The sequence below is a fragment of the Colletotrichum fructicola genome, assembly GCF_000319635.2.
Source record: "Colletotrichum fructicola Nara gc5 chromosome Unknown KSG_Nara_v1_contig05, whole genome shotgun sequence".
NCBI lineage: Eukaryota > Fungi > Ascomycota > Sordariomycetes > Glomerellales > Glomerellaceae > Colletotrichum > Colletotrichum fructicola.
The window spans coordinates 1,555,275-1,569,070 of record NW_027094055.1 but is presented as its reverse complement, the minus strand read 5'-3'; the positions used below and the strand labels follow the sequence as shown (position 1 = coordinate 1,569,070).

The 13,796-nt window shown below is 55.1% G+C and overlaps 3 protein-coding genes across 3 annotated transcripts; 2 read left to right on the top strand and 1 right to left on the bottom strand.

The window, feature by feature from the left end:
- Nucleotides 1–1,283: 1,283 nt before the first annotated feature.
- On the top strand, nucleotides 1,284–3,038 carry CGGC5_v009117 (uncharacterized protein; the record flags this gene model as incomplete). The annotated part of the gene is made up of 5 exons (XM_032037503.1): nucleotides 1,284–1,789; nucleotides 1,842–2,095; nucleotides 2,146–2,381; nucleotides 2,459–2,888; nucleotides 3,007–3,038. 5 exons carry the CDS (start codon nucleotides 1,284–1,286, stop codon nucleotides 3,036–3,038), a joined length of 1,458 nt encoding a protein of 485 aa, XP_031883737.1.
- Nucleotides 3,039–6,370: 3,332 nt separating this feature from the next.
- CGGC5_v009116 (uncharacterized protein) lies at nucleotides 6,371–7,921 on the top strand (the record flags this gene model as incomplete). The annotated part of the gene is made up of 1 exon (XM_032037504.1): nucleotides 6,371–7,921. One exon carries the CDS (start codon nucleotides 6,371–6,373, stop codon nucleotides 7,919–7,921), a length of 1,551 nt encoding a protein of 516 aa, XP_031883740.1.
- A 532-nt stretch (nucleotides 7,922–8,453) lies between these two features.
- On the bottom strand, nucleotides 8,454–10,557 carry CGGC5_v009115 (Glycerol-3-phosphate dehydrogenase; the record flags this gene model as incomplete). The annotated part of the gene is made up of 2 exons (XM_032037505.1): nucleotides 8,454–9,286; nucleotides 9,342–10,557. 2 exons carry the CDS (start codon nucleotides 10,555–10,557, stop codon nucleotides 8,454–8,456), a joined length of 2,049 nt encoding a protein of 682 aa, XP_031883739.1.
- Between the last annotated feature and the right edge of the window lie 3,239 nt (nucleotides 10,558–13,796).

The following is a 13,796-nucleotide window of genomic DNA, read 5'->3' as shown; positions in this document are numbered from 1 at the left end:
GGTAACAGTGAGGTATCTTATTCATTACAGAAGCGTCTACGAGAACGTTTTCACTCTTCCGGAAACCTTTCGAAGAGTGTTTATCATCTCCAACGTCTGCGATCTCAGACCATAACAACTAAGATAGTACTAGAGACGTTGCTTATCATTTGAGCGGAATCATTCTGGCTATCCGGGCGGATCGTGATGATTTTATACCAACGACATGGTCGATGTTATTACATGTAACGTTGACGACCACAATAACGATAACACCAGCAGCAGCAGTTTTCATAGAAAATGATACGACAACAAGAATACTAAGAAACTAGATGTTACCATGATAAACAAGTCCAGATAGATAATAAGTGGTTCTTTGCCCTGGTTAGCTAAAAGCATCCGTCCGGATAGCCAAGCTCGCAGAGAACATCACGGGTACAATAATTGTCCAATCATTCCGCAATCGTTATTTTGCTTGGGAAGAACGCAGTGACACCTACTAGACTCGCTTTTTTTCGCTGGAGATCTTAGCAGCGAATACATTGCCCCACGCAATATCCCAACAAGGCGCTGAATCTCAACGATAAATCAATGCTCTCCAATATTCATCGACCAAATCAAGATTATAGAAAAGACTTGACGTTATCTTAACATTCGAAAGTCCACCGCGTCCGCCCATCAGAAGAATAGCATGATTGACATCACAGCTCTTTGTCGGTTAAGCCCAAGCGGAAGATCGTCGGGATGTACCACTTCTCCGATTTACTGAGTTCAATGTGCCCTTTGGCTTCCTAAAAGATGCATGTTAAGGGAGACCTTGGCCCTACATGCGGGATGTCAGACTCACTGGATCATAAATGCATGCATTCCCGACATGGAACTTGAACGGGCTACATCGCCTGACGGTAACGTAGATACACCCTATGTTTCCTGATTGGTTCGCCTGTTTATAACGGCTTTTCGCGAGGCAGAACCACAGCCTTCAAACCCAGAGAGGACCCATCTCATCTTGCAGGAATAAGATGCTAAGCGCCCTGGTGGGTAATAAAGGGCGAAATGATTGGGCAGATCCTGCACACGTGAGGTGGCTCAGATGGCAGATGGACCAACACAAGTTATGCCCTTGGCATTAGGCAGCATTTTAAAGATTCTGAACTCCCTTGTTTCCCGGAGAAAGCCGCTCCTGATTTTCTTTCTTGTGAGACATGATAATATTCCCAGACTCTAGGCTCCGGCGTCACCCCTTCCACCCATTGGATCGTGCCACGAGAGGCCAGGCCAGGAAATAACTCAATTCAATCAACATGGAGGTGCTCGGCGCCGTGTCGAGTGCAGTCGCCTTGGCAGAAATCTTCGCGAAAAGCGTACTCACGACAAAAAAGCTTTGGGATGAGGCACAAGATGTCCCTGAAGAGATCAATCGACTGATGAATGATCTCACGCATTTGAAACCGATGCTGGAAGAGGCCGAGGCAGTCTTCATCAATCAGGCTCAAAACCCATCTACCGATACGGCTCTACTACTCATGCATAACTACAAGGAGGTGTCTGGGAAGCTTCACCTATTGGCTGCGGATTTGAACCAACGTATTGTGACAGCGAAAAGGGGGAAGAGGAACTTGACGAAGCTGAAGGCAATGTTGAGCAAGACTCTGATCCAACGATTTCGATCAGAATTGGACAGCATCTCCCGGACACTTTCGTTTTTCTTCAATGTGCATAACTTGCACTCACAGAGGGAGTCTCAAGCCTTGCATTTGCAGTCTATTAGCCTTCACAGAAATACGGACGACAAAATTGGTCAGCTTTTGTGAGTTCAAAGAAGTACTAGGTGTATCCACGATGCTAATAGTGCTATTTAGGTCCCTGGTTCAGTCTCATTTGCTGCTACAAACCGTAGACAATGTCCAGCCCGATCGGCTTGAAGGAGACCCAACCAATTACGACGACCGCATGGTAGAAGACCTAGTTGAGGAATCAAACTTTAACGACCTAGTCCAAGGAGGAAGACGTCAGAGGAGGCAGAAGCCAAAGCCGATCGCGTGGCGCCAGCGACGCTTGTTGGGCGGTTACACCTACCAGATTTCAAAGCATCCCGGAAAACCGACAGCACAAGGTCAGTGCGTACGTTTCCAATGAAAAGAATTTGTTCCTGACGTAGAGAAGTTCTTCAAGTGCGGGTTGAACTCCCATGGTGCCTGTCTGGAAGAGCCTGGGACTTTGAAGCATACAGTAGCCCAATGGGGTGGAACGCGTCAATCAGACCTTGGACTACCCGTCCGAAAGGCGATCGAATTTTCGACCTTGTCAGACAAGGCTCGTGGCCTGAAGTCGCAGAGCATTTGACTAGTGGTCGAGCGTCCATACTAGATCGCAACGAATTTGGTCATTCTCTCTTGGATGTATGTTGCTCCTTAGTTGAACAGTGGTACCGCGATGTAAATCACACTTGGAAGCTGATGATCAAATGAACATACAGATTGCCTTGCGAGAAAGCAACTTTAGTGTTGCCAGAAGCCTCGTAACTATGGGCTTTCACATCGAAGGGTCGGGCCTGCTGGAAACTATTGAATACACTTGGATTCAAGCGGATCGCCATCAAGACGATGGCGTTTTGCACTGGTTCAAGTTTGTAGCTGAACTTGGGCTTCTGGGAACTCTCAGCGACAAGTTGTTCAGTCTTGAAAATGTCCAGGCTCTAGGCCTTGTTTATGTCTGCCACTACGTTTGGACAGTTCCTGGACTACTCTCACTTTTTGTTGGGGAGAGAAATGCTGTCAACGGCGAAGTTTCGATTTTTGAACTGTTTCGAACCCTATTCTGGGAACAGACGAACCCTCAGCTTTTTCTCAGACTCTGTCGCAACAAAAACGTCAGCCCACAGTTTTTCAGAGAAAGCATACTGAAAGGTACATGGGCGGCAAGACTTGCCAACTTCACTAGCGAATATTTCTACCTCGCATCTAGACGACTCGGTCCAGACAGCAACAGATGGTCGGACAGAGAGGCTGACGTGACAGACTTTAGAGATTGGAAAGAGCTCGCAGTATGGCTTCTGACGGATATCTCGATGGATGAGCTAGTGTGGCAACCATCAGAGAGCTCAGCCTCATCTGCATCAAGTCTTTTTTTAGACGGCCTGCAAAACAGGATTGATCATCCGGGCTTGCGACACGAATCAACTAGTAATATACGCTTGAAAAAGCGTCAATTAACTCGGACCATGATATCTTGGCTTGAGGACGTCCATGCCTCAGGTCATGACTTGTCAGAATATGGAAGGCACCAGCTAGCGATCTATGAATCTAGCCATAGAAGCTGCACGCGCTGGTGGAAGCTGAGTATGATACTGCCGGGAGACCGTAAGTGGTTGTATGGTCCACGACTGATGTCGTTTACTTTTGGCTCTCGCCCTCAAGATTGGGAACTGATCTGGGACGCTGATGTCGAGGAGTTTGTGGGAGACTTCTGGGAGCTAACCGAGAATCCGCCTCTCCACCTTCCAGGAGCATACCCGGAAGATGACTGAATGTACTGGAATACGGAGGGAAAAGCTACTGCAATGGGTTCTCCAAAATAGAGAAAGCGATCTTATGGTATCCCATTAAATGTTTTTTCTTTTCTTTTTTGGTGCGATTCACAACAGATTTATTGCATCTTGGAATGTGGTTTAGGTAAAGGTGTAAGGGTCTAGGACAAGGTCGATGCCATTGGTCTAGCCTACTACTACGAGTACAATAAATCTTCTTGAAGAACAGGAAACAGAACCGTATCCTCCCTATTTCCTGGGCATTCTTATAACCTTGCCATTGACCTTGTCGATATTCCTAGAACCTTCTAGCAAATGCGCCATTGGATTTGGTGGGTCCAATGAGTCGTGGCTGAGGGTCTTGCCGAAGGCCGAACACCGGTCCATAGACCGTGACAAAAGGTCTTTGTCGGTGGATTTGAACCTAAGACTCTATTTTCGTTTGGGGTTCATTTGCAACCTTGCAAAGAATCTAAGATCACTACTCAAGGCTTTTTTCGTGTTAGCATGCCTCGGAAGTACGAAAGAATACTAGAGAGAAGACGTGAGAGAGAATGTGCAGGGTTGCCCAGCCTGTCACCTCGTAACGCCCCGGGATGTGTCCAAATCAGACGTTGACTCCAGTCCAGTGCTTTGTCTCTGATCCGTTGAATCTTAGCTGATCAACGACAGGCTACGTTTGAGCAAGTCCAGTCTCTCATGGATCGTGTGGAACTTGAGGAGTTGGAGAGTAGCTAAGTTGCTTTTGCCTGGGAGGTCAGCTGGCCACCTTTGCTGAGTAAAATGCAAACATCAAAGTTCTTGCTAAGCATAGGTAACAGAGAGATGGTCTCCTACTTCAACCATAGAATGACCTTCAGTGAGGGACGAAGAGATTTTAGCAAGGCCTAAAAGCGCCGAGGATGTCGAAAAAAGCCGAATAGAAGTGAGCCTCAAGAATGCAGTCTCTGTTCTAAATCTCCACCACATCCCTTGGCATGAACAACCTTGCAATATAATGACAGACTTCAAGCTTCACACTGAAATATCAGGCGACTGCTTTCCAAACGTCATAATTATTTATCTTGGGACTCCCGGTGCCTTGGAGCCTGTTCCAGCCGAGGACAGTTCTGAGAACCCAGTATTAGCAGCATGACCACCGCTATCTCTGAGTTCGCTCATCTCTCCATCTTGCTCCTCACACGCCCATAAACAGCTGCTTTTTCTGGAGACTAGACATGCCCTTCGTAAAATCGCTGAATACCCCCGCATAAGCCATAGCGACCATCCATGCCCCTAACAAGCCCTCGAGAACCAGCAATTTGATAAGAACTTCGTCTTCGACCTTGAATTTTGTAAAAATGGCATCGAGCAAAGCTAGTGTTTTGAAAATAAAGATGATGCTGTCCCCTGTCAACGATCTCCGTCAGGCTTCAATTCACCGTGTAAAGGCTTCTTACGGCAATCGACTTCGGCCAATGTCGTAGACAACGCCGAGGATGCCATTGGGTCTTGGCTTGTTCCTAGGCTCCGGCATTTCATCGCCTCGATTGCCGTCGTGGACCGGTAAGACGTCATTTAGTTGCTTGTCCATGATCAGTAATCTCAGCCGTGTGTTGCTTGCGGATGTTGGATTAGGTTCTGAGCTTCTGAGATGAATGACCAAAGGGGTGAATGGAGATGATTTGCTTAAACCAGTGATCGCCTGGCAGAGCTTGTTGAGTACATCATGTCTTCAGAGCACCTTGAGAGACATTGAGTCCCTCTTTGTGGCGCACGAAGTCTAAACTGATTACTCAGTCTTCTTGGAGGCTCTCACTACGTTCATTTGATTGCCTCTCGAGACAGCGGACAAAAATTCTGATTTATTGTTGAGACCGCCTATTTTCCCTGTACTAGCCCGAGCAACTACTTCTTCTCTGTGCTCGCTATCATCGTTACCGTTGTAATCGCTGTTATCGTTACTATTATTATCACTGTTATCGTCGTCGTCCCTTGTTATCGTCCTTATTAAAGCCAGTATCTGATCAAGCAAAATAGTCGCTTTAGCACAGGAAAAACAGACAGTTTGTCATTTCTCCATGGCTGCACTGATGATAGATACACAAAGTCGACATCCCGGGCGCGTATGACAACGTCACGCAGCTTGAAGCCGTGAAACCAGCTCAAGCTTAACCAGCCAACTTTGTTCATCCTCTGCGACTTCGACAATGAATATTTTAGAGGACACAAAACGCCTCACGTCCAACCTGTGCCAGAATGTGTCAAATTATGACGTTCATCCATGAAATAAAAGCTTGCGTACGCAACGCGAATCCCCTGCCCCTGCATCAAACGGGCTCCCAGGCCGGACGCAGGCACACCCCGGTCCAGCACCGCTGCCGTGCTCCGATCGTCAAGCTTTAAGGCATCTCAATTGGTCGCCCGAAAAGCGGGACGCCTAACAAGCTGGGCGTGCCGTCAAACGGCCCCCGAAAGCGCGCTAAACCCCTCCTGTAAAAGTTTCCCGAACAGCTGCCTCAGCCTGGCGCAAACTACCATGTCGGCGAGCCGCATTTTCGCGTGCGTTTCCACACCCACCCGCGCCAGCAACAAGGAAGCTGCATGATCCCACCCCAGATTCGGGGAGGCGTAAGACGTACGACCGACTATCTCCCTCCCGCAGTGCGACACGACACGACACACACGGCACGCCGCCTCGAACGGACCAACAAAAGAGACAACACCTTCCGCTGCCTCGCCTCGTGGCATCCTCTCCGGCCGCAATGTCTCCCCCTCCCCCTCCACCGCACCGTCGACCCAGCGCCGACGAAGATCTCCTGCTGCTTCCCATGCGCTGAAGGATTCCAACCCAGCAAATCACCCCCCCGAAAACCCGCGACAATGATCGCCCTCAACTCCCGCCTCCGAAACATCCTCCCCGCCGTCTTCCTCTTCGCCCTCGTCCTCGTCCTCGTCCGCTTCCGCGAGAGCATCACCACCACCGACTCCCTCTTCAGATCGTCCTCCGGCGACGGCAGCAAATCCTCAAAACCAGCCGAGACGCCGCGCTACAAGCCCGCGCCGACATACACCCCGCCGCCCGTAATCGACCCCTTCCCGCTCCTCGCCAACACCGCCTCCCCGCCGCCCCCGGTCCCCGCGCACAACCGGCCCCGGAAGGATGTCCACAAGGAATACGGCCTCGAGGCCATGCCGCCGCTCTTCATTGGCTTCACCCGCCAGTGGCCTATCCTCCTCCAATGCGTGGCAAGCTATATCGCCGCCGGCTGGCCGCCCTCCTCGATCCACGTCCTCGAGAACACGGGCGTGCAGATTGCCAACGCGCGAGGCAAGCTCTCGCTGCAGAACCCCTTCTACCTCAACCACACCACCCTCTCCCGGTTGGGGGTGAACGTCGTCCAGGCGCCCGCGCTGCTCTCCTTCTCGCAGATGCAAAATATGTTCCTCCACACCGCGCACGCGAACAACTGGCCGTACTACTTCTACTCCCACCAGGATGTCGTCGTCTTCTCCGCCGAGGACGGGCGCGACGACACCCACCGGCCCGGCGACCGCCCCTGGGAGTTCTACTCGGACGCCGAGCGCGAGGAGGTCATGAACCCGCCCGCGGCGGGCGAGAAGGGGTACCGCACCATCTACGAGAACTGCCTGCGCGACCTCAACACGACGCTAGAACGCAAAGAGAAGTGGGCGTTCCGGTGGTACCAATACGACCACCTCACGCTCGTCAACCGCGCAGCCATGGACGCCATCGGCGGGTGGGACTCCCTGATCCCCTACTACGCGACCGACTGCGACATGAACGCGCGGCTGACGATGGACGGGTGGACGATGAAGCACCGCCGCGTGGGCATCGTCAACGACGTGTCGACGCACCTGCGGGATCTGGGCGTGCTGTTCCGCGTGCCGGGGGCGAAGGCCGAGTGGGTGGACCCGAACCCGCCGAACCCCGCGGACGTGAAGAAGGAACAAGAGGCAAAGGCCAAGAAGGCTGCAGAGGAAAAGAAGAAGGCCGAAGAAGAGAAGAAGAAGAAGGAAGAAGGGGAGAAGAAGAAAAAGGTAGAGGAGCAGATGAAAGCCGCCTCTCGCGACAACGCGGCCTCCAAGCCGCAGGCCGACGATCTCGAAGCAGAGGCCGGCGCGCGGGAGTACTTCCGCTCGGTGGTCGCCGTCGTGCTGGAGATGACGAACTACAAGTACAGAGGCGGCAACGACCACAACCGCAACTCGTGGCAGAAGAGCCAGCGCGGCGGCGAGGGCGAGCCGTACTACTACAACGCGGAAGGCTTCGCGGAGGCGTTCGAGGTGCTCGTCGGCGCGGGGCGCAAGATCTTCGAGATGAAGTGGGGCCGGGGCGGGTGTGACATCGCGGAAGGTTTCGGGCTGAAGGTTGCGGATCAGTGGAGGGTGTTGCCGAAGGAGGGCAAGTGAGGATGTGGCTTTAATGAGGAGGTTTGGCCATGAAGTAGAGTAGATGTGCTGGAGAGCAGAATAAAATCAGGGCGCCGGAAGGTATGCGGATATTCTAGATGAATCATATCGGTAGACATGGGCAAGCTCTTGTCTTTGAGGCGCGGTCTACAATCAAACAATCGATTCAAGTAACAATGTTGGCATATGTAATCATGTCTTGGTATTCCGTGGCCAAAGCCATCTATGCTAACTCACGCACGCAAGTCTATCGCTCATATTCGAGGGAAGGCTTTCTAGTGCTGCCGCCGCCATGCTCATGCATACATCAAACAATAAAAAGGAAAAGGAATAATTGGGAAATCGTACACGTGCTCTCCAAATGCCCACCAAGACGCCATACCCGTCTATCTAGGTATCCCGGGATCCAGAAAAGTTCAAAAGCAAAAGCAAGCACACACGCAGCTCGGGGCCGTTCTAGCCGCACCGTCTGCGAATGCTTCAGATACACTCCATCCATACATACACACACTACACGCATACGCTCTCATGCTTATGCCTGGGAGGTAGCGTTCCTCGCCAGCGCACCGCCGGCCTGGATCTCGCCTAGGCCGACCTTGATGCCGCCGGAAGAGGCAGCAGCGGCCTGGGGCTTGGAAGGAGCAGGGAGGGCCTTGGCACCGCCCCCGCCGCTGCTCTTCAGCACGTCGTCGCGGGTGACGCCGAGCTTGTCCTGGGACAGGCCCATGGACTGCAGGAAGCGGACGGTCTCGGACCACTCGGCGGCCTTGCGGGCGTCAGACCAGGCGAGCTCCTCGGCCATGACGTCGATGACGCGGGGCAGGGCGCGGAGGGCGGACTCGGCGTCGAGGAAGGCGAGGCGGGTGCGGCGGGAGATGAGGTCGGTGGCGGTCATGGCCTGCTCGGCGCGGACGCCGTGGCGGATCTCGCCCTCGACGAAGGGGAACTCGGGGAGGATGCGGGCGGCGGAGACGGCGGCGACGGACCAGGCGCGGTCGCCGTAGTTGGTGGCGAGGTGGTGCGCGACGTCCGGGTCGAGGGAGAAGTGCGAGATGAGGTGGCCGGTGAGCTGGGTGGAGAAGCCGTGGGCGCCGAGGAGGGGCACGCGGGTGGTGATGCAGGAGCCGGTAGTGGTGAGGCCAGGCAGGCCGGCGCCGGAGATGTCGGGGAGGACCAGGCCGGACTGGGGCTTGAGGTTGAAGGCGGAGATGGCTTCGTCGACGGCGTCCTGGGCCATTTGGCGGTAGGTAGTCCACTTGCCGCCGGCGCAGGTGAGGAGGCCGGAGTCGGAGACGGTGACGAGGTGGGAGCGAACGAGGGATTCGGTGTTCTTGGCCTTAGGGTCTTTGACCAGGGGGCGGATTCCTGTGGTGTGTTAGTGGTGTTTGGTGAGATGCGGAGGTTTTAGGACGCAACTTACCAGACCAGGCAGCCATAACATCAGAACGGGACAGAGCAGACTCGGGAGTGATCATCTTGTTGACCTCGGACAGGATAAAATCGATGTCCTTGTCTTGCGCGATGGGCTCCTTCTCGACGGCACATGCGGTATCAGTGGTTCCGGCGAGGGTGGCACCCTGCCAGGGGAGAACGAAGATGACGCGACCGTCGGACGAGGTTTGCAGCAGACCGATACCGTTGGGGCAGATGTTTCCAGGGAGCATGATGTGGGCGCCAGAAGCGGGAGCGACGATGGACTTGTGGTTGGGGTTGTCCATGCGCTCGATGGCGTCGGCGAAGGGACCGGTAGCGTTGATGACGCCCTTGGCGCGGACGGTGAAGGACTCGGAGGCGGGGTTCAGGACATCGCGGACCTTTGCGCCGCAGATCTTGCCGTTGGCGTTCTTTTCCAGAGAGGTGACTTCGACGTGGTTGGCGACGGTGGCGCCGTACAGGGCTGCGGTGAGGGCGAGGGAGACGTTCATGCGGGAGTCGTTGTGCTGGCCGTCGTAGTAGGCGAGGGCGCCAAAGAGGCCTTCCTTACGGAGCAGGGGGAAGGCCTCGAGGGCCTTGGACTTGGACATGAAGTAGGAGCTCTCGAGGCCCTGGGAACCGGCGAGCAGGTCGTACATCTTGGTGCCGACCCAGGCGTAGGGGGCCCAGTACCAATCCTGGACGGGGAGGACGATGGGCAGAGACGAGGACAGGTGGGGGGCGACGGTGAGGAAGGTCTTGCGCTCGTGGAGAGCCTCCTTGACGAGCTGCCACTGGGCGTAGTCGAGGTTCAGGATGGCCTTCTCGAGGTAGCGGACGCCGCCGTGGACGAGCTTGGTGCTCTTGGAAGAGGTGCCGGCGGACCAGTCGTCGCGCTCGACGAGGGCGACCTTGAGGCCGCGGGTGACAGCGTCCAGGGCGATGCCGGTGCCGGTAGCGCCGCCGCCGATGACGAGCAGGTCATACTCGGCGGAGTCGGAGGCGTGGGCGCGCAGGTCGGCGAGCTGGGCCTCGCGGTCCTTGACGGAGGGGAAAGACGGCGGAACGATGCGGCCCTGGGCGTCGCGCTTGAGCTCGACGAGGGGCTTGTCGACGGTGTGTGAGGTGCGGTTGGAGAAGGCCGCGAAGCCGACGACACCACCGGTTGCGACAACGGTGGCGGCGGCGATGGGCTTCGCCAGGCGGGAGAAGCGCGAAGCCATGCTCCCAAGGTTTTGTAACGTCTTTTTTTTGACTTCGTATGCTCTCGGGGGAGTGTTGGGCCGAAGTGTCCAGAAGGACCGAGAGGGCGGCGGTTGGAGAAGGGCGACTTTCCCAGTGACAGGTGGGAGTCGCGGCGTCTTCTCTACGTTGGTGATGTTGTGTTTGTTGCTTGGGATGCGACAGGTGGTGTTCCTGGTTGAGAAGGGAAGGGAAGAGGAAATAATAGGGAAAGAGAAAAGGCGCCACGGGCTCAGCTTAAGAGGGTCAGGACCAGCAAGGTGAATGAGGATGTATAGGCATAGGTATAGGTAGCGTAGATCGGTCTAGGTAGAGGAGAGGTTCGGGCTGGGCCGCCTCACCCGCAACTTTGGGCTTCGATTCGTGGAATGACACCCCGAGGAGGACCAGGAATGGTTCCGTTCGGCGCTGCTAAGAATTTTCCGTTGGTCTGGGCAGGGCAAACAGATGCATGCACAGAGAATGAGGGAAGAAAAAAACAAGAGGTTAAGTGGGAAGGGCCGGCGGATGGAGGGGAGGGGGGGATCAATCGGAGATCGCGTCGTTGCTCTATGTGGGAATCCGGACGGGAGCTCAAGGGTGGTCACTTTTGGCTACCTTTGGCTAGGTAGGTACTCGTCTCAGTCCGTCCTTCCTTACGCAAATAGCAGCACTTGGGGTCACTCGCATTCACCACCTCCAGCTACCCCCACGTGGTGTCAGGCCGGTCGAATCTGTGGTCGCTGGTCTGTCAGTCAAGGCCTCGTCCGTGCTCCTGCTGACCCTGCCTCACATCGCATTCCCGAGTCACTGCGACGCACCGTCTTGCTGGTGGTGGTGGTAGTGGTGGCATTGCACACTGTCATTGCTTTGCCAATGCTGAGGCCGTCATTGCACCAGCAGCAGATAGCTCTCTCTCTCCTCTGCGGACCTTACTCGAGCTCCAGACTGGTACTTGACGGGTCTGACATCATGGGTGGCATAAACGTGGCACTGGCACCGAGCTCAGACCGAACAAAGAGTGACTTCACCCATCAGTGGCCCAGTGGGTGACTGACTCTTCGGCGGCGGACCACGACCATGGAAGAGGCAAGGCAGCGACCCGCTTGTTCGTCCATGGAGATGGAGAAGTGGAAATGAAAATGGGGAAAGGCACGAAATGTGTCGGGGCCCCGGGGTGATGGGCGTTGGCATTGGCAGGCGTTGCAAGCGTTGCGGTGCCATCCCATCCGTGTGGTGTTTCCAGTCAGAGCCTCAAATGTCATCCAGGGGTCGTCATGCACCTCGGTGTTTGAGCCCCGAGATTGGGTGCTTTCGGTGATGAGTCGGCACTCTTGAGACGAACATCCCTGTCTCGGTCGTTTCGGTCCTGCCTGCCGAGTCAGAGGCTAAAAAAAAGAAAGAACACAGAAAAATTGCTGCAGAAAAGAAAGAGTGGGTCCGTCTCGCAATGATCGGCGAAACCCTCCGAGTCCACACTGCGATGGGGAAGGTGGAAGTGGGGGCCCGGTTCCATTAGGATCCCGTCCCCTGTCTCGACCCTTTCCTTCTCCTCCTCCACCTCTCCCCTCTGCCCCCTCTCTACTCCGATTGCAACCACTCAATCGACTCCGTCCAACTACTCCTCACTTCAGCCACCCTTCTCCAACTCGCTACCCCTCGGTATTCTCTTCCCGTCCCTCCCTCACCACGCGCAGAAATCGACCTGCCTGCTGGATCTTACACACGCCTATGCGGCCAAGCAGCCACGCTTGCACAATCTTCAATTCGGGCCGCCCAAATCTGCGTCTCCTCTCTCGTCTCCATCGTGGGATGTTTGCCCACTCAGCGCCACGCCATTTGGCACCCTTCGTCTTATCCCTCGCGAGACTGAGGCCGTCCCAGGCCTGATTACTCTGGGTCCCGTCGCCGTCCAGAACTTCAGGCCCGATTACACAAACGCCGAAGCTCGTCTTAAGAAGAGCGGCATGCCTCCTAATGCGGACCGTTTTTGGCTCCCGAGATGGACGGCAAAAAGGGCTCGAACCATCCGTCGTCTTGGGCGTCCCAAAGCCATGGCTTCTTTCGCCGTCCATACCATCCAACACGAACGACATGTCGCCAAGTACGCCAGAACCTGCTTCAGCCTACCGAGTCGTTTCCCATGACCCAGCTATTCCCGCACCTTGCCCACTTCCATCGGCCGAGATCCGGGCACGAGTAGCGCTACTTCGACGGTGTACAGTACCTGTACGTACACACGGCCAACTTCCCCCATCAGGTGCTGGATGGTAGGGAACATCGCTGTGTGCAACGCCTGCCACACCACACCACAACGCACATTCAGCAGCCGTCAGCACGCACACCCGCCGTCCGTCGCCGCCACTTTTTACCGCACCCCGACTCCATCTACGCCGCAAAGTACCTCGACCGTCGCCGAACATCCCGGGCCGCTGCGCTGTGCAACGCGTGGAAAAGTGGACGAAGGAACATAAGCTGGCCACGGTGGAAACGGCCCCAAAGAGCCCACCGCCGGCCTTGCAAATGATCACGATGCAATCATTGGGATGGCGAATGATGCTTCGTGTCCCAGGCTTCCCGGTTTGCCTGGGTTTCGCTGCAGCTGCTCGACACTCGAAATACACGCCATCCCCCTCGCCCATCGACTTACACGCAAGACAGCACTCAGCCGTGTACTCAGAACTACCGTTCACTGCACATTCAAGCAATGTTTCGAAACTCGGACATTGCTGCGCCCCACGGCTGCTGATTGCTTCTCATCCCCGAGACCTATCAATCTGAGTAATCGGCACCAATGCCAGGTCCACGGCCCATGACGAGCTGCCAGCATGCCACCATTTCGTTGGCTGCTGGGCACTAGTCTGTCTGACAGCGCCATGCTACCCCGCGGGCACCCCAAACCTACTCCAAATACGCAACCTAATCTTTGCGATGTGCAGCGTTCGTCGATTCGTTGCACTCTGACTAAGACCGCTGGCACGCTGGTCCATTGAGTCAGACCCCGCGAACCTTGGGGAACCCCCAGATTCCTGGACGTCGACCATTGTCGATTCGAGGTTGCTATACACAGTCGGGACATCGTTGACTAACACGCAGAACAGACACTGACAGCAACTCGGACAGCGTGGCATGGAACACTGCCCTGATTCCACCCAAACTCTCTGGTCATCCGCGACAATGCCCTCATCGAACCAGGACGTGTTCGTGGGATGCGTCTGAAGTGGCTTCGATATCACCTTCG